At 33.1% G+C, this 27,671-nt stretch overlaps 5 protein-coding genes across 6 annotated transcripts; 2 read left to right on the top strand and 3 right to left on the bottom strand.

The window, feature by feature from the left end:
- Window positions 1-28: 28 nt before the first annotated feature.
- Bma-nhr-2.1 (conserved hypothetical protein,hypothetical protein) lies at window positions 29-3,434 on the top strand (the record flags this gene model as incomplete). Its single annotated transcript, XM_043079994.1, has 7 exons — window positions 29-1,228; window positions 1,349-1,814; window positions 1,998-2,278; window positions 2,412-2,599; window positions 2,688-2,901; window positions 3,063-3,245; window positions 3,309-3,434. The coding sequence occupies 7 exons, from the start codon at window positions 29-31 to the stop codon at window positions 3,432-3,434; spliced, it is 2,658 nt and encodes an 885-aa protein (XP_042935928.1).
- Window positions 3,435-7,552: 4,118 nt separating this feature from the next.
- Window positions 7,553-10,009, top strand: Bm3755 (uncharacterized protein; the record flags this gene model as incomplete). Of its 2 annotated transcripts, XM_043079992.1 has the most annotated exons (5): window positions 7,553-8,431; window positions 8,539-8,919; window positions 9,161-9,304; window positions 9,461-9,493; window positions 9,935-10,009. In XM_043079992.1, 5 exons carry the CDS (start codon window positions 7,553-7,555, stop codon window positions 10,007-10,009), a joined length of 1,512 nt encoding a protein of 503 aa, XP_042935926.1. The 2 variants fall into 2 exon arrangements, with proteins under 2 accessions (XP_042935926.1, XP_042935927.1); XM_043079993.1 differs by lacking the exons at window positions 9,161-9,304; window positions 9,461-9,493; window positions 9,935-10,009 and having other exon boundaries at window positions 8,539-9,009.
- A 2,894-nt stretch (window positions 10,010-12,903) lies between these two features.
- On the bottom strand, window positions 12,904-14,917 carry Bm14727 (Uncharacterized protein; the record flags this gene model as incomplete). The annotated part of the gene is made up of 4 exons (XM_043079991.1): window positions 12,904-12,917; window positions 13,060-13,215; window positions 13,745-13,781; window positions 14,111-14,917. The coding sequence occupies 4 exons, from the start codon at window positions 14,915-14,917 to the stop codon at window positions 12,904-12,906; spliced, it is 1,014 nt and encodes a 337-aa protein (XP_042935925.1).
- A 2,500-nt stretch (window positions 14,918-17,417) lies between these two features.
- On the bottom strand, window positions 17,418-19,205 carry Bm17626 (Uncharacterized protein; the record flags this gene model as incomplete). The annotated part of the gene is made up of 3 exons (XM_043079990.1): window positions 17,418-17,597; window positions 17,839-18,219; window positions 18,327-19,205. The coding sequence occupies 3 exons, from the start codon at window positions 19,203-19,205 to the stop codon at window positions 17,418-17,420; spliced, it is 1,440 nt and encodes a 479-aa protein (XP_042935924.1).
- A 4,124-nt stretch (window positions 19,206-23,329) lies between these two features.
- Window positions 23,330-26,736, bottom strand: Bma-nhr-2.3 (Uncharacterized protein; the record flags this gene model as incomplete). The annotated part of the gene is made up of 7 exons (XM_043079989.1): window positions 23,330-23,455; window positions 23,519-23,701; window positions 23,863-24,076; window positions 24,165-24,351; window positions 24,540-24,767; window positions 24,951-25,416; window positions 25,537-26,736. 7 exons carry the CDS (start codon window positions 26,734-26,736, stop codon window positions 23,330-23,332), a joined length of 2,604 nt encoding a protein of 867 aa, XP_042935923.1.
- Window positions 26,737-27,671: the final 935 nt, after the last annotated feature.

Here is a 27,671-nt window from a genome sequence, read left to right as displayed (position 1 = left end):
CACAGAGCTAATTTTTGGGTAGGAAAAGATGTCACGACGACATATTTCAAGAACAACTCCGAACAAAGAAGAGCGAAATTCGAGTTCATTTTGTACTCCGGACCCAACTGCTATTTGCTCAACAACTGCATTTGTACCAGTTAGCAACTCTGTTCCATCAACTTTCAATATCCTTAACAACCGTGGTCCTTTTGCATTTATTAATAATACGAGCAATTGCGCATCTAATAATAATGACAATCGAAATTTTTTGTTTTCAACCGATCGATTCAATCCATCACTTTTGCAACCAAACGTTTCACCTTACGCCAATATCATTAATAACGATCCTCGACTTCATCCCACCTCAGCAATTTTACCAAATCCGCTTCGGCAACATAACTCAATGAGTATGAATACGAATGGGACAGCATTTGATCGGTTCCTACAATCATTTCCAGCACCACAACGATCCAGCACGATAAATCCATCATCAATTCCTCCTACTATGATCAGCGTAGCTCCTATCACTCCAACTGCTTCGGCAACCGGACCCACATCATTACTTCCAATTGCTACAGCCAATAATTCAGGACCGTCAACATCATCTTTTATTCCACCACCTTTATTAAGCGATCAGCCGTCGTACAAGTATTTGCTATCATTTGAACAACAGGCCAAAATAGCGCATGAAGCGGCGATGCACTATGCAAATTTGACGGAACATCTAATGGAACACGCGAGAAATGCAGCGGCAGCCGAAAATATGCCACTACCACCGTTACCGCAAGCGGTCTTTTCAATGGTTCAGAAATACGATCAACAGAAGGAATCGATGCAGAATCATCGACAACAACAAAAAAACGAAAATGAAAAGAAGGATCATCATCATTATCATCATCCAACATATTTAACACCTGGCAATGAGGTTTCATTTTCACACTCTGATACAATTATTAATAGTGATAACTTTGATCAACAGCAATTGTTTAAGCAGAAACGACCTTGCCTATTCAATTGCACACTCTCTGAACCGATGGTGAAAACCCGACATGCAGCAGATAATGTGTCTAATACGGACACTACTCCTTCTGGTTCCGAAAGTGATTCATCAAATAAAACAACAGTTGAAATATTACCTATCCTGTCACCGCATCCGTATTGTGCGGTATCGGCGGAAAATAATTTCGAACAGCAACAAAATGAAATGGAAATGGATGAAAGCAATAAAAACAACACCACTGAAACGGTAGCAATTTATTCACTTTAGAAGTAACAACATTAAAATAGGCGTTATTGTTAATATTGTTGCTGTCATTGTCTTATAATTTAAGAATCATAAGAAAGATTTTTTTTTTCTTTTTTTCAGGTTAATCAACCAATAATAACACCATTACGAACAATCCAAGAATGTTTTAATAAGACGAATCCAAAATACGGGATAGAAACGGATCATTCATCTGCTGCCGTTCATATACCACTCATTCCATCAGAGAGATTTATTTCAGAAACAACTCTTCTAGTGCATGATAATACATCAAGGAATGACAGTGATAATTTAGCGAGTACATCATCACAGTCGCATTTAGATTCCGGAATTTCAATGAGCGCAAATGTGACCGATAAACGGGAGCAAATATCATTTGATAAACCATCTTGGTCCAATTCATTTACTGTAAGCAGCATTCTGGTAGGAAATAACGAAGGAAAAGACGAAATAGATGCGTTAAAGCATATAGCAGAAGCAACAGCTATGACACAAAACCAACCGAGAACAGCAAATCCGAAGGGAACAACAAATTTATCGGTACTACCATATACGGTGCCACAACAAAGTACGTTTAATTTTCATATTCATTGATAAAATTGCAAGAGAAGAGAAAGCAGATATTTGATATCTCTCAAAAGTTTATCAGTGAAGGTTGTCAAACAGTTGGTATTGATATATATATTATATTAATAGTAAAAAATTATTATTAATACTAATTTTTTGGTTTTAATTTCAAGAATAGCTTTAGCTATACAAAATTGCATAAATCAAATGGTACAAACAACGGGACCTTCAAATGTTCGTACACCTTTCAAAAGTCTCCCAGGATATGCCATAACAAGCAATGGATTATTGATCGCATCAGATGGACGAGCAATGCCGCCTACAATCTACAATTGCTTTGGTATACCAAGGCAACCATTAGTTTCAATGAATCCAAATCAAGAAGAAGACAATAATTTATGCGCAATATGTGGTGATAAAGCTTCAGGGAATCATTACAGTGTACCAAGCTGTGAAGGATGCAAAGTATAAATTTTAAGGAGTTTAAGACATGCCTATAAGCTTATCCTCACTTACTTGAAATTGATGGGAAATATTCCGGAATGATATAACTAATTGATGCCATCAAATATTTCAGCTCAAAATGATGAAATTTTAGGGTTTCTTCCGAAGAACTATCCAGAAGAAAATAGAATATATATGCTACAAACAAGGCAATTGTATAATAGATCAGAAAAATCGGAATAGATGTCAAAGTTGTCGATTTAAAAAATGCCTTCAGTTAGGCATGCGTCAAGAATCGGTACGTTTGGATCGCAATCGACGACGGAAAAAAGATGAAAACAGGTAAATGTTAATGTCACATATCATAGAATAGATGATATTTTATTACACGACAAATATTTTAGTTGAGAAAATATCTCATAATTTTTAGAGACAAAGAAATGGAGGAGATCGAAGAAATGAAAAAGTTAAAAGCTATTGTTGTTAGTGCCTATCGTGAAGCATTCCCAACGGGGTTAGTCATCGATAACCGAAGCGAAGCTGTAGAAAGGATCCATATGTTTTTGAATAATATCCCGATGATGAATGAAATTAATGGGAAAGATCGGGAAAAAGTCATTGAAAATTGCGTTTATGCAGCGCTGGTAAATTCTCGCTCTTTTCGCTTCTCATGTTTGATAATTTTGAAAATTTCCACTTCTATTTGGAAACTAATTCACTGAATAAATTTTCCAAAACCTACCACTAACAAATTTATATAGACTGATGAGAAGTTTGATATACATATTTTATTTTCTTTTTGTAGACTTTGCGCACTTTTTTCACAACCGAAAACTACGAAGCGATTGTGAGCGTTAAAAGCGAAGCATTAGCTCAGTGCTTGAATGGATTGGGATTTGAAGTTAAGGAGGAAGAGATGGCAATTCTGACAGCATTTTGTGCATTGCAAAATTGCATTGGAATGGTTGATAATGAGAAAATTCAAAATGTAAGATTTTATTTCTTTTTGAAGTTTGGCTTATGTAAGATAAATTTCGATTATTGTTTACAGATTGGTGCCAAGTTGTGTAACTGCCTTCGAATTCATTTGACAGGTTTTTGCGAAGCAGTAAACGAAATTATTTGCAAATGCATCATGAGTGTAACGGCGTTGATGTTAATGCAGACTAATACTTAACTAAATATCTAAGCGATCCAAAGTTATTTGGAGGAAATATTTTGTTCTATTTTACTACTATTTCAGGCAGTTATTTTACTAATCATATCTTAGATTAATTACATTGCCCTACATTCCTTGTGATTGAAGTATTGAATTTGAATAAAGCTAATGTACTTACTAATATTTAATCAGTACGGTAGCAAACGTTGAAGTATGATGGAAGGCATTGTTTGTAATTGAAAAATATATATCAATTTGTTCGTAGACAATAATTAAATAATATTAGACTTATTTGAAGTATTAAGTATCTACTTGCTTATTGTATGTGATTGGGTGTATGTTTGCATATTTTAAGTGTTGTCCATAGACAATAATTATAGCATAATATTAGCCTTATTTTAAGTATTAAGTATCAATTTTTATATGTATTTTAATTTTAATAGACTTTCTTATTCTATTTTAAATGTGTTTTAATTTTGACAGAGTTTCTTATTTTATGTAATTTTTAATTTCACATAATCTCTTCCCCTTTTATTTCATTTTACTTTTTTTTTTTTTGGTCTGTGATAAATGTTGTGATGATTTATTAGCCTTATTTATAATATTAGAATTATGTAATTTCTATTTGCTTATTCTAATATTTAACATACATAAGGACTGAGAAGGATTAGTACAAATTGAAAATCGATGCTATTGTTATTTGAACTGAATTGACAAATGATTTAATTTTATCAATGAAATTATAACGTAGACTGAAAAAGTCTTTTAAAGATAAATAAATTAATGTTAACTTTGAAATAATCGATTGATAATTAAAAACAAAAAAAAAAAAACGAATTCATTGGAAATGTTTGAAGCAACGGAAGTTCATAACATTTTGCAAAAATGTCGTTGAAGGCCGAATTAAAACAAAAATGTTGCTATTGATGTTTGAAATTGGACAGAAATTGTTATTTCTGTACAGTAAGCGATATTATTTGCACTAAATACATTTGACTTGAATATTCTACACGGCTAATGAGAAATTTATTTTTATGTGAAATAGATGAAAGCCGTTAAATTCCATAAAATACTACTATGCTCATTAATTTACTTGAATTTAATATCCTGCCTTTACTGTGGTATATTACCTTTTCAAAAGCAAATAATTTTGAATTCTTATTCCTATTTTGAATTTTAACGCATTTGACTACTACCTACGAATTATTGCATAAGAGCGATTCCAAGGCACCGTATTCACCGGAATATCTTACAGCGATTCGAATTACTGTTGCTGAATAAGTTGCATATTTTGAATTTAATGAAATAAAAAGAAACACTATTATTGCTGTATTATTGAATAAAACTACAGAAATCGAATTTTTTCAGAGCATAACCAAAATTCGTATGGTTGCTACTGAATTTCATCTTTAAGGTTTGTTAGAGATTTGTTGACTGGACTTGAAATATAAAAAATATCTCTTCGATAGAAATCGATCTCCATGACCTACCTGAGGTGAAAACAATCCAATCGCAAGACTCCACCTACAGGTACCACAGGTGCTGCTCTCATCAACCTTATGTAGTCAGTCATAAGATACACTGAAGGTTGTTGTTGAGTTGCAGTTCCTCTTCTATTTATTTCTTCAATGTTTCCTTCACCAAGTTATTTCCTCTCCAGTTGCTTCAGTTGCTTAATGAAAAGTAATAAAATGGATTTAATTGAAATTATTTTACTATTCGTTAATTTGAAATTATTTCAGAAACACTTTTATTTTAGTACATCTGCGACTTTTCATAACGAAAGATACGGTAATTTAAAATGCCCTTTGATGAAATCATTCAGTATTGTAATTGTGCTTTGGTCATTTTTTATAATTTTCAGAACATAACAAATAACCTCGATTATTCAACATATCTCTCATCTAAAATTTAATAATGTGTTTAAACAACGGACAAACAGAATATACTTTCAGTAGTGAATAATTTTTATTTTTTGTCATCAAAACCACAGAGATGTTTGATCACTAATGTCAAATTTTGTGTTCATTGCAAGCTGCATGTGTAAATGACAACATGTAACTTGGAATAAACATGAATTCATTCATGACACCCATCCTAAATAGCGTCCTCAAATAACGCTAGAAATAGAATCTGTTAACAAAGCTAGCGGACTGTTTCAGAGAGTCACCGTACTTTCTTGAGGTACGTCTATTGCAGTTATCAATGACCAGTTTCACTGCAGAGAAGCAAATCTTAAGGAGGTAATAATGTTCATTTGAAAATTTGATCTGTTCAGCATTGTTATGTTGTGTTCTAATATGACCTCAGTAATAATGATGCTTGCTTGTTCAAGATTATGTGCTCGGTGAAGCAGATTAGTATACTGAAGTGCTTACTGTTTTATTAAACGATGGGCATTGAAAAGAGGTCAAAAGGATTTGAACTACTCGGTTGACAGTGGAAGATTTATTTGTGAGAAGGAAGAGACTGACTGAGAATAGAGGTATATGAATCTAATGTATTGGTCCATGCACTACTTTTAGAGTTCACTGTGGTCGCAACAATCCGGAAATGACTGAGTATTAGATTGATCCATCACTTGTTCTTGATATTCTGAGATTTTTGCTAGCGTACAAGATGTGCTAGATCAAAAGTTGTTTTTCTTGCTAAACAGAATGGATGAGCGTGTAAACTGTTAACATCAAACCGATCTTTAAGTTCTTTGATGGGAACCGTAAGCAATTCTACGAGTTCTACTGGGTGCTATTTTTAATGAGTTGGTAAAGTATTTTAGGAGAAGAATCTAATAGTGATTCGCAAGTAGTAATTTCAACATTGTTCACTCTTAGTTTCTTTTTTTAGGCTTCGCATCAAAGTGGTAATTGCACTAAGCATCATAACTCGAATATGACAAATGCTTGCTTCTGTGATGCATTACGATATAGCCAATGAGCCGATGCAGAATACATCCAAGTCGTTCTTAGGCTGTCTCTATGTTGAAAGATTCTATTTGTGATCGTTAATTTTTGCTCTGCGCGCAAAACTCTATCAGAAGATGTCCATTGTCGCTGCAGTTTGCAACACTATGTTTGCCTAGCAATACTTGTTCTCCAGCTTCAGAGTTCTGTTTTACTCTGTCATTGAAGTTAAAGATTATGATTTTGTCATTTACAGAACTGTTTTAAATGATTAGGATTAGTGATTTTTTCCGCGCGATTAGTTTGAAGAGCTCGGGCATATATACTGCAAACGACAACATGTTGCTTATTAGTAGGGAGATAACTCGATTGGAATAATCTTTTGGCAAATTAACAAATTTGGAGGTTACTGAGTTTTTGATCACAAAGCCAACTCATAGATGGAAGCGTGCAGTTTTTGACTTACCTAATTGAAAGTTATTTTGGAGTAACATTCTGGATGATTTTGCAAAGTTACGAGCTCCATTTATGGGTTTAAAGTCAGAGTTACCATCCTGGGACGGCTGTCCTGAAGCTAATCGGTTCATCCTACTTATAGACACACTTTATTTGACCTTCCACTTAACAGCTGTCTGGCTTGAAGGTCTTGCACCATAAGAGCTGTCTAGGCGTCAGCCATAGTTTGAAGAGAATCAATTCATTTCTTATTACATTGAAAAGTTTTATTGTCAACGGATATTTCCATTTGAAGAAGTTTGAGATTTTTTCAGGTTAGCAACAAAAATGAATGATGAAAACGATCAATGTAAGGCCACTTTGTTTAGTAAATCGAATTTTAAAGACAGTGATTCAGTAAACGGTGTAAACTGCAAAAAGGTGTGTGAAATGAAACAAATATCCCAAACGCTATATGCACAGGAAGAGAAAGAGAGATATGAAGAGGGCTTACAAAATATCCATTTGATCCCCTTTTGTTATTTTGCCATTTATATTTTCATTAACTTGATGATTGTTCAGATATTCAAATTATAGGATCCTCCCATTCATCACATAACACTTCGTTATTGACCAATGGTCTTCCGTATCAAAAAAAAATCTTTGTGAGGTCCACTCCCACAATTTACAACGCTTAGTTCAATTCTCTTTTCAAAAACAACATTTTTGAAAATTGTTTGTTGCTGCTCGCTGTGCACAATAACTTCTCGTCGATAAAAGTGCCCAAAAAGCTGATCGAATATGTCAGAACAATTTGACTGGGAGGATTTTTTTCTATCCCAGCATTTGGATCATTCTGTTTCCTATGGAACATCGAATGCCGCCACCATCAATGATACGAGTAACAGCGGAATGGAGGAATTTCGATTGTCTATTTCATCTGCAACTTATTATGATAACTTATCTTCTGATACAACCCAATCATCATATATTGATATTTCAAATAATCATTTGGAAGACTTTGATCGGATGAGGCCGACAATTACACCGTTGCAACACAGTTCATCAACATTTATTCAGAATTCAACGGATGACTTCGCGCCACTTTCTACTGCCGATAGCAGTTCAAATAGTGCTGCAAATCTCGATGTCATCTTCAATATTCCTGCTTCAGTTTCAATGTCATCTGATGTCACAGATACTCATACTTCTACTGCAATGCCACTTATAGATGCACTAATTTTGCCTAATTCGCAGCAAATTGTGTTAAGCAATGACACAATAGGATGCCAAGCAGCAGTAATAGAGAATACAGTGGACAGAACTATTGTGAATCCACTGTTGACATCTTCCAGTGCTTCGGTAGAATATCGATATTTGAAACGACCAAATGATAGTGGAAGTCAATCGTTGGAACATTGCAACGAATTGGATGTAAAACGATCAACAAGGAATGAAATGTTTGAAACCAATTTCAATGAACAACACTTATCATCAAAGCCATCGGTTTCATATCCAACAAATCAGATGTCAGAATTTTCACCATATGTTGATGAAATGTCTAACAATATGCACTCAGGTGAAACGTCAACCAATAATGCTCCTTCATATGGCTCGAAATTTCATCTCTGTAATATGATTCAGCCATTCCCAGTTACCGATTCTCTTGTGACAATATCAGTAAGCTTTTTTTTGTGAGATTAAATAAGTCTAATTGGTTTTGTGTAATCAGAAAATAGCATAATGCCGTAAATATTTAATGAACAAAATAAATACAATCATTTCAGGAAACCAATCAAGAGGACAGAGGAGAAGTATTTCAAGAAGTGAAATCATATTCAGATCCCAGCTCCTCTGCTGCAACAAACAATACTGAGCAACAAATAACATATACTATGCCAGCTGGATTTCACGAACAACAATTATCACGACAATTAGTTTTGAATTTTAACATTCCCATGAACAGAAATCATTTAGTGAATAGACGGCATCAAGTTTTACCTGCTACATCTCAGCTTAGTCCATCACTACATAAGAAGAAGGATGATCGTGAAAGCCGCAAAAATTCTTTGATGTATTCAAATGAAGAAAATAGTAATTTATGCGCTGTATGTGGCGATAAAGCTTCGGGGAATCATTACGGTGTATTAAGTTGTGAAGGATGCAAAGTACGCATTGTAATTAATGCGCAGAGATTTTATTCATTGGTTAAAATTGATGTAAAGTATTGCAGAATAATAGGCAAGCCAACATTCTGAATGTACTCTTTCATGTCTTCCTAATGTCTAACCATTGCTATTACATATTGTGACAAAATTTCTCTGAAAAATCTGAGAAATAAGCAATAATTGTTTGTTTTTATTAATAATGACTAATTGGTTGCGTAATATTTTTAGACAATTCATTTAGGGTTTTTTTCGAAGAAATATCCAGAAAAAAATGAAATACACATGCTATAATGGTGGTAATTGTATAGTGAATGTGGAAAACCGAAACAAATGTCAACCTTGTCGACTGAAGAAATGTCTTAGTGTAGGCATGCGTCCATTATCGGTATGTTTTGATTGCAATTCGATGACGAAAAGATGAAGTATTCCATACCGCGATGTTATCATAAGCCATGTATTAGAATAAAGAATATTTTGTCATTTTACTAACACACAACAAATGTGTTTAATTATGAAAATTCCTATAGCAATGATTTTTCAGAAAAATAGATGGAATGGAAGAAATGAAAATGCTGTAAGCAATAACTAATGTTATCAGGATGCATTTTTCTACATCACTGATTGTCGATTATCAAGCAAATTAATTGCATTATGGATGAAAAACGTTGACCTTGAATAAAAATATTATCATTTTGTTCATATGTGATCGATACTGTAGTAAGGATTATGATATAACATTAAGGGATGGAACATGTGCTGTTTGTAATTAAAAGAAGTGAAGCAAAATGTAGCTTGTTCATAAACAACAATGGTAATATTTCCGGGATCATTTTTCCTTTTTTGGATTTATAATAGCACGAATTATAACAATAAATGAGATTTGATTTTTCATTTTTTGTCTACCAAACAGTGACATTATTTTAGAAATTGTTATATTCTTACTAACAAGTCTAATCCAATATACCTCCTACTCTTCAGCTTTTTTCGAGAAGTTAATTGTTTTCAATATTTTAAGTACGCATCCGATAGTGATCACAGTGGCATATTCAAAAAAAAAAAAAAAAAAAAAAAGAAACGAAGTGATTTATGAAGAAATGGTAAATTCTGCTGAATTTCATCCATTGTTTGAAATGATTTTGTCAAACGCAATAACAACAATTGACTTTTAACTTTTGCATGTAAATTAAAAGATAATGGTGCAATTTTTGTTTATATATTAAGAAGGTTACAGAAAATGCTATTCTGTGCTTTCGAATCATTGTCGATATTGAATGATAGCGTAATTTGATTTATTGCGGATATTCGATGGATTATCATCATAGGATTCTTTAATTATTGCTGCTTATTCGTATTCCGGCAGAAAGTAGAAAGATTTGTTCGCTGAGTACATTATTTTCGCTTATGATAGCCACAAAAATTTGAATAAATGAGACAAAAAATTTTTATTCAAAATTATAATAATATCAGATGTAAATTGAATTACTTATGGTTATTAAGTATGTGCCAGAATTTTGAACCGTACAGAAAGGACTTATTATTATTTTTAATTTAATATTTTCTAATCACTTAGTGCACCTCTATTTACTGAGCATAATGTGAGTGAGATGTGAATGCACTGAATTCTAGAATGTATTTTTTACGATCCAATTTGGTGATCAAATTATCAGCAGTATTCGCATTTTACAAATTTTATCTAATCAGCCAATAAGCATTATAAATTTGTCAAGTTTCTAAAAGTAAATAAACCATATTTTACCGATCAATTTTTTTTTTTTTGAATGAGGAATTTCGCACCTACTTTTTAGTAAATTATTTCTTTCGTCCAGATTGAAGAAAATAGTTATTAATTTTAAATTCTAAGAATAAAATGATTATAATCAGGGAAATGTGCTTCTGTTTCATGGAGCTTTCTTCACACCCGAAATTCTGGAACTATACAATGTGTACTTTTTGCTTTAATTCAACGATGTTAAGATTTTTCTATGCTGCATTATTATTCCATCGACAATCATTCAGAGCGATCAATTTACTTAGATTAATTTATGGAGTTATGGAGAAAATTGTGAGTAAAATCTTTGAGCTATTGTAAAAAAGTACTATTGTAAAAAATCATAGAAATAATAATTATTATAAAAAAAGACGAGTGATGAGAGAAAGAAGAAATTGATATAAGCAATAATATTCCAGAATTCTCCAGTTGACCAAATAGTTCCCTCTAGATCATATCATTTTCTTTTTTTGGTGCTGTTTCAGCAAGATATGATTTTTTTTTAGACTATACATTCAATATTTTTGCCCAGTTGCTTGTTCAAAGAATGGTAAACTATGATTTACTTAATTGTAGAAATTTGAAAAGCGTTATGACCTTACTAGTACTAGGATAAAATTTCTAAAGCGCGAAGAAATATTAATAATTTAATCGTTAAACAATTCGTAGCAAAATATCATTTGCATTTACATCTCACTCATTTTATTTCAGTGAACAGAGGTGTATTAAGTAATTGGAAAATATCAAATTTATGAAAAAGAAAAAAACTAAACTCCTCTCTTTATTTTCAGACCATTCAAATTGCATTTTACAACAACCTTACGACATTATTTTTAACCGCAATTTGCACTCTGCCAGCATCTTTAATTTATGGAATCACATCCTTTTGCACCACCAGCTACAACTTTAACAGCTTTATCCACTTCAGTCCTCGACATTTCCTTTGAATCTACTACTGTCTATTATTCTGTTGCACCAATTTCATATGCTATTGATGTAAGCAGTAGTATCCCATATCGCGATGTTATCACAAGCGAAAACAGTGCGCTCAGTCAACAAATCTCCACATTTTCTACTAATGCATGCTCGAATGTAAGCGGAAATGCGGAAGAACGCTACGATGATGCTCCAAGGGGCAATCACTTCAGCAGATGGATCGCACAATTTCTGCAGTTCGTATCACAAATTCAAGAAGTGAAAGCAGTTGACCAATTCATATTTTCTAAAAATATTTTTCTCGCTATTTACAATTTCTATTCATTTTTTTCTTGATTTCGATAAAGTTTTCACTCCTATTAAAGTTTTTCACACTTTATCTGCGAAGAAGTTTACTGCATCGATTTATATTACCTTCCTTCTCCATTTCTTCTGGGAGTTCAATTTTTTTTTTAAATCAAAAAGAAAATGAATCCATTATCCAAATGAATCACTTGCAACTATTTATCACTCAAAATACCTTCATCATACGGCTTATATTCCATCTTTGAATTTACCAATCATCAGATTTACCAATTATCCCCACAAATATTTGACACTTGCCTTATCTGAGAGTTGGTCAAAACAAAGTGTAAAATTATTCATAACTTTGATACGCTGGAATATATTAAGAAGGAATAAATAATGTTTGAGTGAATCTTTCCTACGAAACTGAAAAAAACTGTATTCGTTACTAATAGTCCTACAAAATTTATTAACATATATGCAAGCCACGCTGCATGTATTTCCTTTTGCTTTCCGTTGCGAACTATTTAATGGATAAAGCTAGCGACATGCTTCATTGTTATTGCTATTTATGTGAAAAGTTTCCAGTAGAAATTCTAATAAATCTATCGGTCGATCTCAGATCACATAATGACATAGCATAGCAGTAAGGGAGATCATTTCTAGGTATGGACAGATTAAAAGCTGAAATTGATGCTTTTGTAGGTAAGTAATAATCAACTAGATTAACTGGTATCACAACAAACATATATGCTTCCAGATATTATTGCAAAAAATCAGCAACACACAATTAATCGACCAAGATGATGCAGTGAAATAGGAAAAAGGAGGAAAGAAAATGTCTGTTGGTGGGAAAGTTGCAGTAGAAGTGTTAAACATATAATGACTCTAATTTCAGTACGGGAATGTATTCGACGTTTAATTCTTTGGGGATTGTCCCATTCGTAATTTTCAATATTCAATCTGGTCGTCTTCTGGAACGAACTTTGCATCCTTTATTTTCTTTGACCTAAAACAATCAATATTCATATATGTATATATATTTAAATGAACTTGAAATCTCAACTGATGGTATTTGTTAAAAAAGGGATATTATGCAAGAAAATTCGTTTGACTTTGAAGAGGCAGAGAATTTTAATAGATTATCATACTTCGTTTTACTTTTTTCCCAACTGCAAGGGCAGCGTTTAATCGTTGTTGCATACGCTGTAGATTGTAACTGCGTCTGATGTCTGACAGGTTCGGATTTATTAATTCACCAGGTATTTGCTGCCTGTGAGGCAGGTGTAATCCTTCCATAGGGTTGGCTGAAATGAAAAGATGTCCAGAATTTCGCATTTGGATAAGCAAATTAAAAGACAAATGTTTTAGTTTTTTATTTTCTAAACAGATATTTAAAATTTGGTTTTTGAACTGGATTAGTACCCACGTAATCAAAATTTATTAATTCGGAGGTAAAATCAATCCACATAAACAAACAACAGAAACAAAAATCTGTAATTGAACTAAAATCGGAGCACACGATCACTTCATTCCGGAAATGTTATTTTTTTAGGAATTTGAAACGATTAAGAAAAAAGAAATTATTGACGATTATTGATTGCACTAGGACCATTGGATTGCTATTTCTCTCTCTCTCTCTCTCTCTCTTTCCCTCCTTCCTCTTCTGCTCTTAATCCTTTATTTAATCAATTAATTCATTTTTTAGGTTTTCAGACAATTTTTTTCTTCAAGCAATCGGCTCAAACGAGTAACTTCAACGTTTCTTCGCTACCGTTACTTCATAAACATGTGGAAAATAGTTATTTCAATTAAGAAAAAGTAAGATAAACCAACTTCGTTGCAACGATGTCGTTGGTAACTGCTGATCGATCTGAAATTGAAAATATTTTTAATATCAATTTAGCATTGCAACATTGTTCCTAGAATCGGCCTGAAATCTTCGACTATTATTATTTCAATTTGAAAATTTAAATCGTCATTGATTTTATTGATTTGAAATTTAAATAAAATAAAATTACGCTAACAATAATAACGTTAACGCTTAAGAGTATCAGCTAGGTGTATAACAAGTTGATAAAATCCATTGTAATATCTGAGAGTTCAAATGAAATACAAAGAGAAACTTCCAGTGATTGAGGTATTTCTCAGCTCATTTTGGTCGATTAATATTAAATTATTAAATTGAACAATTTTCCTCACCATTTCTTCAGCTAAATTTATCATTAATTTTGCATCAGCGTTCCTGCAGAAATCTTCCTCTATTCGGGATATTTTTGTGGGTAATTTATTGAAATTGGGATCCAGTACAGAACTAGTGCTTCTTGTTGGCTTCACCCATTTGGAAATCGATTGAAAGCGAGATGGTGATACGGGATTTTCTAGATTACCAGCTTGTGATAAATTTGGTGTAATATTTTCTCGTTCTTCAACTGTTTTCAGTGAATTCCATTGCTTTCGGTATTTCAAGTAATTATGTGTCATTAAATCGACCGCATCTGGTAGTGATGGCGGTGGCATATTTAAAGAAGAAGCAATCGCTCTAGCTTCTTCCCAAGCATCTTGTGCTAATCTAGCATAATGTGTTGCTTGATCATGTAACAGTCGAATTTTATGAATAAATGATAAATTCTGCTGAAATTCATCGGTTCCTTGCAAAGATTTTGTAGAAGGCAATGATAACGACTGAGTTTCTTTTTTTTCATGTAAATTAGAAGATAAAGGCAACTGCTGTAGCGGAATTTTCTCGTGTTGATTAGAAGGTAGTAGCAATTGCTGTGCCGTAACGCTAGACTGAACAGCAGAGGATGATGGCAAACGTTGTGAAGGAACGTTCACTGGTAGCTTAGAACATGATGGTAACTGTTGTGTTACAACTTGCGTTTGCAGAGAAGATAATGGCAACCGCTGTGCCGCAACGTTTACTTTCATATTAGTAGGAGATAATAACAATTGCTGCGCTGCAGTGTCAATTTGTAAATCGCTACAGATACGATGCAACTGCAACATTTCCGCTGTTGATTCATTGCAAATATCCGATAGAATATCATCGTAGCGTTCTTCCGCATTTCCGCTTACATTCGAGCATGCATTAGTAGAAAATGTGGAGATTTGTTGACTGAGCGCACTGTTTTCGCTTGTGATAACATCGCGATATGGGATACTACTGCTTACATCAATAGCATATGAAATTGGTGCAACAGAATAATAGACAGTAGTAGATTCAAAGGAAATGTCGAGGACTGAAGTGGATAAAGCTGTTAAAGTTGTAGCTGGTGGTGCAAAAGGATGTGATTCCATAAATTAAAGATGCTGGCAGAGTGCAAATTGCGGTTAAAAATAATGTCGTAAGGTTGTTGTAAAATGCAATTTGAATGGTCTGAAAATAAAGAGAGGAGTTTAGTTTTTTTCTTTTTCATAAATTTGATATTTTCCAATTACTTAATACACCTCTGTTCACTGAAATAAAATGAGTGAGATGTAAATGCAAATGATATTTTGCTACGAATTGTTTAACGATTAAATTATTAATATTTCTTCGCGCTTTAGAAATTTTATCCTAGTACTAGTAAGGTCATAACGCTTTTCAAATTTCTACAATTAAGTAAATCATAGTTTACCATTCTTTGAACAAGCAACTGGGCAAAAATATTGAATGTATAGTCTAAAAAAAAATCATATCTTGCTGAAACAGCACCAAAAAAAGAAAATGATATGATCTAGAGGGAACTATTTGGTCAACTGGAGAATTCTGGAATATTATTGCTTATATCAATTTCTTCTTTCTCTCATCACTCGTCTTTTTTTATAATAATTATTATTTCTATGATTTTTTACAATAGTACTTTTTTACAATAGCTCAAAGATTTTACTCACAATTTTCTCCATAACTCCATAAATTAATCTAAGTAAATTGATCGCTCTGAATGATTGTCGATGGAATAATAATGCAGCATAGAAAAATCTTAACATCGTTGAATTAAAGCAAAAAGTACACATTGTATAGTTCCAGAATTTCGGGTGTGAAGAAAGCTCCATGAAACAGAAGCACATTTCCCTGATTATAATCATTTTATTCTTAGAATTTAAAATTAATAACTATTTTCTTCAATCTGGACGAAAGAAATAATTTACTAAAAAGTAGGTGCGAAATTCCTCATTCAAAAAAAAAAAAATTGATCGGTAAAATATGGTTTATTTACTTTTAGAAACTTGACAAATTTATAATGCTTATTGGCTGATTAGATAAAATTTGTAAAATGCGAATACTGCTGATAATTTGATCACCAAATTGGATCGTAAAAAATACATTCTAGAATTCAGTGCATTCACATCTCACTCACATTATGCTCAGTAAATAGAGGTGCACTAAGTGATTAGAAAATATTAAATTAAAAATAATAATAAGTCCTTTCTGTACGGTTCAAAATTCTGGCACATACTTAATAACCATAAGTAATTCAATTTACATCTGATATTATTATAATTTTGAATAAAAATTTTTTGTCTCATTTATTCAAATTTTTGTGGCTATCATAAGCGAAAATAATGTACTCAGCGAACAAATCTTTCTACTTTCTGCCGGAATACGAATAAGCAGCAATAATTAAAGAATCCTATGATGATAATCCATCGAATATCCGCAATAAATCAAATTACGCTATCATTCAATATCGACAATGATTCGAAAGCACAGAATAGCATTTTCTGTAACCTTCTTAATATATAAACAAAAATTGCACCATTATCTTTTAATTTACATGCAAAAGTTAAAAGTCAATTGTTGTTATTGCGTTTGACAAAATCATTTCAAACAATGGATGAAATTCAGCAGAATTTACCATTTCTTCATAAATCACTTCGTTTCTTTTTTTTTTTTTTTGAATATGCCACTGTGATCACTATCGGATGCGTACTTAAAATATTGAAAACAATTAACTTCTCGAAAAAAGCTGAAGAGTAGGAGGTATATTGGATTAGACTTGTTAGTAAGAATATAACAATTTCTAAAATAATGTCACTGTTTGGTAGACAAAAAATGAAAAATCAAATCTCATTTATTGTTATAATTCGTGCTATTATAAATCCAAAAAAGGAAAAATGATCCCGGAAATATTACCATTGTTGTTTATGAACAAGCTACATTTTGCTTCACTTCTTTTAATTACAAACAGCACATGTTCCATCCCTTAATGTTATATCATAATCCTTACTACAGTATCGATCACATATGAACAAAATGATAATATTTTTATTCAAGGTCAACGTTTTTCATCCATAATGCAATTAATTTGCTTGATAATCGACAATCAGTGATGTAGAAAAATGCATCCTGATAACATTAGTTATTGCTTACAGCATTTTCATTTCTTCCATTCCATCTATTTTTCTGAAAAATCATTGCTATAGGAATTTTCATAATTAAACACATTTGTTGTGTGTTAGTAAAATGACAAAATATTCTTTATTCTAATACATGGCTTATGATAACATCGCGGTATGGAATACTTCATCTTTTCGTCATCGAATTGCAATCAAAACATACCGATAATGGACGCATGCCTACACTAAGACATTTCTTCAGTCGACAAGGTTGACATTTGTTTCGGTTTTCCACATTCACTATACAATTACCACCATTATAGCATGTGTATTTCATTTTTTTCTGGATATTTCTTCGAAAAAAACCCTAAATGAATTGTCTAAAAATATTACGCAACCAATTAGTCATTATTAATAAAAACAAACAATTATTGCTTATTTCTCAGATTTTTCAGAGAAATTTTGTCACAATATGTAATAGCAATGGTTAGACATTAGGAAGACATGAAAGAGTACATTCAGAATGTTGGCTTGCCTATTATTCTGCAATACTTTACATCAATTTTAACCAATGAATAAAATCTCTGCGCATTAATTACAATGCGTACTTTGCATCCTTCACAACTTAATACACCGTAATGATTCCCCGAAGCTTTATCGCCACATACAGCGCATAAATTACTATTTTCTTCATTTGAATACATCAAAGAATTTTTGCGGCTTTCACGATCATCCTTCTTCTTATGTAGTGATGGACTAAGCTGAGATGTAGCAGGTAAAACTTGATGCCGTCTATTCACTAAATGATTTCTGTTCATGGGAATGTTAAAATTCAAAACTAATTGTCGTGATAATTGTTGTTCGTGAAATCCAGCTGGCATAGTATATGTTATTTGTTGCTCAGTATTGTTTGTTGCAGCAGAGGAGCTGGGATCTGAATATGATTTCACTTCTTGAAATACTTCTCCTCTGTCCTCTTGATTGGTTTCCTGAAATGATTGTATTTATTTTGTTCATTAAATATTTACGGCATTATGCTATTTTCTGATTACACAAAACCAATTAGACTTATTTAATCTCACAAAAAAAAGCTTACTGATATTGTCACAAGAGAATCGGTAACTGGGAATGGCTGAATCATATTACAGAGATGAAATTTCGAGCCATATGAAGGAGCATTATTGGTTGACGTTTCACCTGAGTGCATATTGTTAGACATTTCATCAACATATGGTGAAAATTCTGACATCTGATTTGTTGGATATGAAACCGATGGCTTTGATGATAAGTGTTGTTCATTGAAATTGGTTTCAAACATTTCATTCCTTGTTGATCGTTTTACATCCAATTCGTTGCAATGTTCCAACGATTGACTTCCACTATCATTTGGTCGTTTCAAATATCGATATTCTACCGAAGCACTGGAAGATGTCAACAGTGGATTCACAATAGTTCTGTCCACTGTATTCTCTATTACTGCTGCTTGGCATCCTATTGTGTCATTGCTTAACACAATTTGCTGCGAATTAGGCAAAATTAGTGCATCTATAAGTGGCATTGCAGTAGAAGTATGAGTATCTGTGACATCAGATGACATTGAAACTGAAGCAGGAATATTGAAGATGACATCGAGATTTGCAGCACTATTTGAACTGCTATCGGCAGTAGAAAGTGGCGCGAAGTCATCCGTTGAATTCTGAATAAATGTTGATGAACTGTGTTGCAACGGTGTAATTGTCGGCCTCATCCGATCAAAGTCTTCCAAATGATTATTTGAAATATCAATATATGATGATTGGGTTGTATCAGAAGATAAGTTATCATAATAAGTTGCAGATGAAATAGGCAATCGAAATTCCTCCATTCCGCTGTTACTCGTATCATTGATGGTGGCGGCATTCGATGTTCCATAGGAAACAGAATGATCCAAATGCTGGGATAGAAAAAAATCCTCCCAGTCAAATTGTTCTGACATATTCGATCAGCTTTTTGGGCACTTTTATCGACGAGAAGTTATTGTGCACAGCGAGCAGCAACAAACAATTTTCAAAAATGTTGTTTTTGAAAAGAGAATTGAACTAAGCGTTGTAAATTGTGGGAGTGGACCTCACAAAGATTTTTTTTTGATACGGAAGACCATTGGTCAATAACGAAGTGTTATGTGATGAATGGGAGGATCCTATAATTTGAATATCTGAACAATCATCAAGTTAATGAAAATATAAATGGCAAAATAACAAAAGGGGATCAAATGGATATTTTGTAAGCCCTCTTCATATCTCTCTTTCTCTTCCTGTGCATATAGCGTTTGGGATATTTGTTTCATTTCACACACCTTTTTGCAGTTTACACCGTTTACTGAATCACTGTCTTTAAAATTCGATTTACTAAACAAAGTGGCCTTACATTGATCGTTTTCATCATTCATTTTTGTTGCTAACCTGAAAAAATCTCAAACTTCTTCAAATGGAAATATCCGTTGACAATAAAACTTTTCAATGTAATAAGAAATGAATTGATTCTCTTCAAACTATGGCTGACGCCTAGACAGCTCTTATGGTGCAAGACCTTCAAGCCAGACAGCTGTTAAGTGGAAGGTCAAATAAAGTGTGTCTATAAGTAGGATGAACCGATTAGCTTCAGGACAGCCGTCCCAGGATGGTAACTCTGACTTTAAACCCATAAATGGAGCTCGTAACTTTGCAAAATCATCCAGAATGTTACTCCAAAATAACTTTCAATTAGGTAAGTCAAAAACTGCACGCTTCCATCTATGAGTTGGCTTTGTGATCAAAAACTCAGTAACCTCCAAATTTGTTAATTTGCCAAAAGATTATTCCAATCGAGTTATCTCCCTACTAATAAGCAACATGTTGTCGTTTGCAGTATATATGCCCGAGCTCTTCAAACTAATCGCGCGGAAAAAATCACTAATCCTAATCATTTAAAACAGTTCTGTAAATGACAAAATCATAATCTTTAACTTCAATGACAGAGTAAAACAGAACTCTGAAGCTGGAGAACAAGTATTGCTAGGCAAACATAGTGTTGCAAACTGCAGCGACAATGGACATCTTCTGATAGAGTTTTGCGCGCAGAGCAAAAATTAACGATCACAAATAGAATCTTTCAACATAGAGACAGCCTAAGAACGACTTGGATGTATTCTGCATCGGCTCATTGGCTATATCGTAATGCATCACAGAAGCAAGCATTTGTCATATTCGAGTTATGATGCTTAGTGCAATTACCACTTTGATGCGAAGCCTAAAAAAAGAAACTAAGAGTGAACAATGTTGAAATTACTACTTGCGAATCACTATTAGATTCTTCTCCTAAATACTTTACCAACTCATTAAAAATAGCACCCAGTAGAACTCGTAGAATTGCTTACGGTTCCCATCAAAGAACTTAAAGATCGGTTTGATGTTAACAGTTTACACGCTCATCCATTCTGTTTAGCAGAAAAACAACTTTTGATCTAGCACATCTTGTACGCTAGCAAAAATCTCAGAATATCAAGAACAAGTGATGGATCAATCTAATACTCAGTCATTTCCGGATTGTTGCGACCACAGTGAACTCTAAAAGTAGTGCATGGACCAATACATTAGATTCATATACCTCTATTCTCAGTCAGTCTCTTCCTTCTCACAAATAAATCTTCCACTGTCAACCGAGTAGTTCAAATCCTTTTGACCTCTTTTCAATGCCCATCGTTTAATAAAACAGTAAGCACTTCAGTATACTAATCTGCTTCACCGAGCACATAATCTTGAACAAGCAAGCATCATTATTACTGAGGTCATATTAGAACACAACATAACAATGCTGAACAGATCAAATTTTCAAATGAACATTATTACCTCCTTAAGATTTGCTTCTCTGCAGTGAAACTGGTCATTGATAACTGCAATAGACGTACCTCAAGAAAGTACGGTGACTCTCTGAAACAGTCCGCTAGCTTTGTTAACAGATTCTATTTCTAGCGTTATTTGAGGACGCTATTTAGGATGGGTGTCATGAATGAATTCATGTTTATTCCAAGTTACATGTTGTCATTTACACATGCAGCTTGCAATGAACACAAAATTTGACATTAGTGATCAAACATCTCTGTGGTTTTGATGACAAAAAATAAAAATTATTCACTACTGAAAGTATATTCTGTTTGTCCGTTGTTTAAACACATTATTAAATTTTAGATGAGAGATATGTTGAATAATCGAGGTTATTTGTTATGTTCTGAAAATTATAAAAAATGACCAAAGCACAATTACAATACTGAATGATTTCATCAAAGGGCATTTTAAATTACCGTATCTTTCGTTATGAAAAGTCGCAGATGTACTAAAATAAAAGTGTTTCTGAAATAATTTCAAATTAACGAATAGTAAAATAATTTCAATTAAATCCATTTTATTACTTTTCATTAAGCAACTGAAGCAACTGGAGAGGAAATAACTTGGTGAAGGAAACATTGAAGAAATAAATAGAAGAGGAACTGCAACTCAACAACAACCTTCAGTGTATCTTATGACTGACTACATAAGGTTGATGAGAGCAGCACCTGTGGTACCTGTAGGTGGAGTCTTGCGATTGGATTGTTTTCACCTCAGGTAGGTCATGGAGATCGATTTCTATCGAAGAGATATTTTTTATATTTCAAGTCCAGTCAACAAATCTCTAACAAACCTTAAAGATGAAATTCAGTAGCAACCATACGAATTTTGGTTATGCTCTGAAAAAATTCGATTTCTGTAGTTTTATTCAATAATACAGCAATAATAGTGTTTCTTTTTATTTCATTAAATTCAAAATATGCAACTTATTCAGCAACAGTAATTCGAATCGCTGTAAGATATTCCGGTGAATACGGTGCCTTGGAATCGCTCTTATGCAATAATTCGTAGGTAGTAGTCAAATGCGTTAAAATTCAAAATAGGAATAAGAATTCAAAATTATTTGCTTTTGAAAAGGTAATATACCACAGTAAAGGCAGGATATTAAATTCAAGTAAATTAATGAGCATAGTAGTATTTTATGGAATTTAACGGCTTTCATCTATTTCACATAAAAATAAATTTCTCATTAGCCGTGTAGAATATTCAAGTCAAATGTATTTAGTGCAAATAATATCGCTTACTGTACAGAAATAACAATTTCTGTCCAATTTCAAACATCAATAGCAACATTTTTGTTTTAATTCGGCCTTCAACGACATTTTTGCAAAATGTTATGAACTTCCGTTGCTTCAAACATTTCCAATGAATTCGTTTTTTTTTTTTTTTTTTTTTTTTTTTTAATTATCAATCGATTATTTCAAAGTTAACATTAATTTATTTATCTTTAAAAGACTTTTTCAGTCTACGTTATAATTTCATTGATAAAATTAAATCATTTGTCAATTCAGTTCAAATAACAATAGCATCGATTTTCAATTTGTACTAATCCTTCTCAGTCCTTATGTATGTTAAATATTAGAATAAGCAAATAGAAATTACATAATTCTAATATTATAAATAAGGCTAATAAATCATCACAACATTTATCACAGACCAAAAAAAAAAAAAGTAAAATGAAATAAAAGGGAAGAGATTATGTGAAATTAAAAATTACATAAAATAAGAAACTCTGTCAAAATTAAAACACATTTAAAATAGAATAAGAAAGTCTATTAAAATTAAAATACATATAAAAATTGATACTTAATACTTAAAATAAGGCTAATATTATGCTATAATTATTGTCTATGGACAACACTTAAAATATGCAAACATACACCCAATCACATACAATAAGCAAGTAGATACTTAATACTTCAAATAAGTCTAATATTATTTAATTATTGTCTACGAACAAATTGATATATATTTTTCAATTACAAACAATGCCTTCCATCATACTTCAACGTTTGCTACCGTACTGATTAAATATTAGTAAGTACATTAGCTTTATTCAAATTCAATACTTCAATCACAAGGAATGTAGGGCAATGTAATTAATCTAAGATATGATTAGTAAAATAACTGCCTGAAATAGTAGTAAAATAGAACAAAATATTTCGTCCAAATAACTTTGGATCGCTTAGATATTTAGTTAAGTATTAGTCTGCATTAACATCAACGCCGTTACACTCATGATGCATTTGCAAATAATTTCGTTTACTGCTTCGCAAAAACCTGTCAAATGAATTCGAAGGCAGTTACACAACTTGGCACCAATCTGTAAACAATAATCGAAATTTATCTTACATAAGCCAAACTTCAAAAAGAAATAAAATCTTACATTTTGAATTTTCTCATTATCAACCATTCCAATGCAATTTTGCAATGCACAAAATGCTGTCAGAATTGCCATCTCTTCCTCCTTAACTTCAAATCCCAATCCATTCAAGCACTGAGCTAATGCTTCGCTTTTAACGCTCACAATCGCTTCGTAGTTTTCGGTTGTGAAAAAAGTGCGCAAAGTCTACAAAAAGAAAATAAAATATGTATATCAAACTTCTCATCAGTCTATATAAATTTGTTAGTGGTAGGTTTTGGAAAATTTATTCAGTGAATTAGTTTCCAAATAGAAGTGGAAATTTTCAAAATTATCAAACATGAGAAGCGAAAAGAGCGAGAATTTACCAGCGCTGCATAAACGCAATTTTCAATGACTTTTTCCCGATCTTTCCCATTAATTTCATTCATCATCGGGATATTATTCAAAAACATATGGATCCTTTCTACAGCTTCGCTTCGGTTATCGATGACTAACCCCGTTGGGAATGCTTCACGATAGGCACTAACAACAATAGCTTTTAACTTTTTCATTTCTTCGATCTCCTCCATTTCTTTGTCTCTAAAAATTATGAGATATTTTCTCAACTAAAATATTTGTCGTGTAATAAAATATCATCTATTCTATGATATGTGACATTAACATTTACCTGTTTTCATCTTTTTTCCGTCGTCGATTGCGATCCAAACGTACCGATTCTTGACGCATGCCTAACTGAAGGCATTTTTTAAATCGACAACTTTGACATCTATTCCGATTTTTCTGATCTATTATACAATTGCCTTGTTTGTAGCATATATATTCTATTTTCTTCTGGATAGTTCTTCGAAGAAACCCTAAAAATTTCATCATTTTGAGCTGAAATATTTGATGGCATCAATTAGTTATATCATTCCGGAATATTTCCCATCAATTTCAAGTAAGTGAGGATAAGCTTATAGGCATGTCTTAAACTCCTTAAAATTTATACTTTGCATCCTTCACAGCTTGGTACACTGGTAATGATTCCCTGAAGCTTTATCACCACATATTGCGCATAAATTATTGTCTTCTTCTTGATTTGGATTCATTGAAACTAATGGTTGCCTTGGTATACCAAAGCAATTGTAGATTGTAGGCGGCATTGCTCGTCCATCTGATGCGATCAATAATCCATTGCTTGTTATGGCATATCCTGGGAGACTTTTGAAAGGTGTACGAACATTTGAAGGTCCCGTTGTTTGTACCATTTGATTTATGCAATTTTGTATAGCTAAAGCTATTCTTGAAATTAAAACCAAAAAATTAGTATTAATAATAATTTTTTACTATTAATATAATATATATATCAATACCAACTGTTTGACAACCTTCACTGATAAACTTTTGAGAGATATCAAATATCTGCTTTCTCTTCTCTTGCAATTTTATCAATGAATATGAAAATTAAACGTACTTTGTTGTGGCACCGTATATGGTAGTACCGATAAATTTGTTGTTCCCTTCGGATTTGCTGTTCTCGGTTGGTTTTGTGTCATAGCTGTTGCTTCTGCTATATGCTTTAACGCATCTATTTCGTCTTTTCCTTCGTTATTTCCTACCAGAATGCTGCTTACAGTAAATGAATTGGACCAAGATGGTTTATCAAATGATATTTGCTCCCGTTTATCGGTCACATTTGCGCTCATTGAAATTCCGGAATCTAAATGCGACTGTGATGATGTACTCGCTAAATTATCACTGTCATTCCTTGATGTATTATCATGCACTAGAAGAGTTGTTTCTGAAATAAATCTCTCTGATGGAATGAGTGGTATATGAACGGCAGCAGATGAATGATCCGTTTCTATCCCGTATTTTGGATTCGTCTTATTAAAACATTCTTGGATTGTTCGTAATGGTGTTATTATTGGTTGATTAATCTGAAAAAAAAAAAAAAAAAATCTTTCTTATGATTCTTAAATTATAAGACAATGACAGCAACAATATTAACAATAACGCCTATTTTAATGTTGTTACTTCTAAAGTGAATAAATTGCTACCGTTTCAGTGGTGTTGTTTTTATTGCTTTCATCCATTTCCATTTCATTTTGTTGCTGTTCGAAATTATTTTCCGCCGATACCGCACAATACGGATGCGGTGACAGGATAGGTAATATTTCAACTGTTGTTTTATTTGATGAATCACTTTCGGAACCAGAAGGAGTAGTGTCCGTATTAGACACATTATCTGCTGCATGTCGGGTTTTCACCATCGGTTCAGAGAGTGTGCAATTGAATAGGCAAGGTCGTTTCTGCTTAAACAATTGCTGTTGATCAAAGTTATCACTATTAATAATTGTATCAGAGTGTGAAAATGAAACCTCATTGCCAGGTGTTAAATATGTTGGATGATGATGATGATGATGATCCTTCTTTTCATTTTCGTTTTTTTGTTGTTGTCGATGATTCTGCATCGATTCCTTCTGTTGATCGTATTTCTGAACCATTGAAAAGACCGCTTGCGGTAACGGTGGTAGTGGCATATTTTCGGCTGCCGCTGCATTTCTCGCGTGTTCCATTAGATGTTCCGTCAAATTTGCATAGTGCATCGCCGCTTCATGCGCTATTTTGGCCTGTTGTTCAAATGATAGCAAATACTTGTACGACGGCTGATCGCTTAATAAAGGTGGTGGAATAAAAGATGATGTTGACGGTCCTGAATTATTGGCTGTAGCAATTGGAAGTAATGATGTGGGTCCGGTTGCCGAAGCAGTTGGAGTGATAGGAGCTACGCTGATCATAGTAGGAGGAATTGATGATGGATTTATCGTGCTGGATCGTTGTGGTGCTGGAAATGATTGTAGGAACCGATCAAATGCTGTCCCATTCGTATTCATACTCATTGAGTTATGTTGCCGAAGCGGATTTGGTAAAATTGCTGAGGTGGGATGAAGTCGAGGATCGTTATTAATGATATTGGCGTAAGGTGAAACGTTTGGTTGCAAAAGTGATGGATTGAATCGATCGGTTGAAAACAAAAAATTTCGATTGTCATTATTATTAGATGCGCAATTGCTCGTATTATTAATAAATGCAAAAGGACCACGGTTGTTAAGGATATTGAAAGTTGATGGAACAGAGTTGCTAACTGGTACAAATGCAGTTGTTGAGCAAATAGCAGTTGGGTCCGGAGTACAAAATGAACTCGAATTTCGCTCTTCTTTGTTCGGAGTTGTTCTTGAAATATGTCGTCGTGACATCTTTTCCTACCCAAAAATTAGCTCTGTGATTATATGAAGTGGAAATTTTTGGGAAAAAGTTGGTCGAAAAGCTGAATATTCTGAAGTGCAGCTCGGAATATCTCAACCGGGATTTTTCTTCGAAACCTCTTCGAAAATAGGATATACACCGGACAAAAATGAAGCAACTGCAGTTATTTGTGGAAAATGGCAGCAGCTAAGAGCACGGGTCGCTGCAAGTCATTGCACTGAACGATAAGAGGTGAGGTGATCTATCGAGGTGGCGGGGTTAGGTCGTGACGTAATATGATGTGATGGTGAACTTGACCTGAGGGTAGTAGGTAAATTATGAAAAAAATACCTGTAAACAACATAGATGCAGAGGGCATCCATTGCTAATATTCTCCAATATGAGGGACAAATGAACGATGGATATGTCCGAGGGAAAAGCAAATTTCCTTTTATTGAAAACAATTGTTCTTTGGATTGAAATATTTAAGGTATTGCACAAGTTGAACGAGTTCAAAAGTCAACTTGTCAATGTGTTAATTTTTAGAATATGTTGGCTTATGTTCATTCGGTTTGTTTTTCGTAGGTAAGTCTGTTTCTTAAGTAGCCACCACAAAAACCATTGAAAAACTTTTATTCATCAATTTAATGGATACTTATTCAAACTATACAAAAATATATTTTCAACAGATTATCTTCTAACGAAAAAAGATCTTTAGAGAAAACGGACAATATTTCAGTCAAGATGGAGAGAGAGGGAGAGGGAGAGTAAATTTCAGGTAGCTCAGAAGAGAGAACAGAAGCATCGGGTAGGAAGTGTTAGCTGACGCAACAATTATTATTTCTATTCTCTCTGAGTTGCACTGACTTTGCTTACCGTATTGCTGTGCAATAGTGGTGCAATGACCACTGGACAAATTTGACCTGATGTCCGACCATCTAACTAA

This window comes from Brugia malayi (genome assembly GCF_000002995.4).
Source record: "Brugia malayi strain FR3 genome assembly, contig: Bm_v4_Chr3_scaffold_001, whole genome shotgun sequence".
Classification (NCBI taxonomy): Eukaryota; Metazoa; Nematoda; class Chromadorea; order Rhabditida; family Onchocercidae; genus Brugia; species Brugia malayi.
Note: the sequence above shows the minus strand (reverse complement) of the source record. Positions and strands in the feature narration are given on the sequence as shown.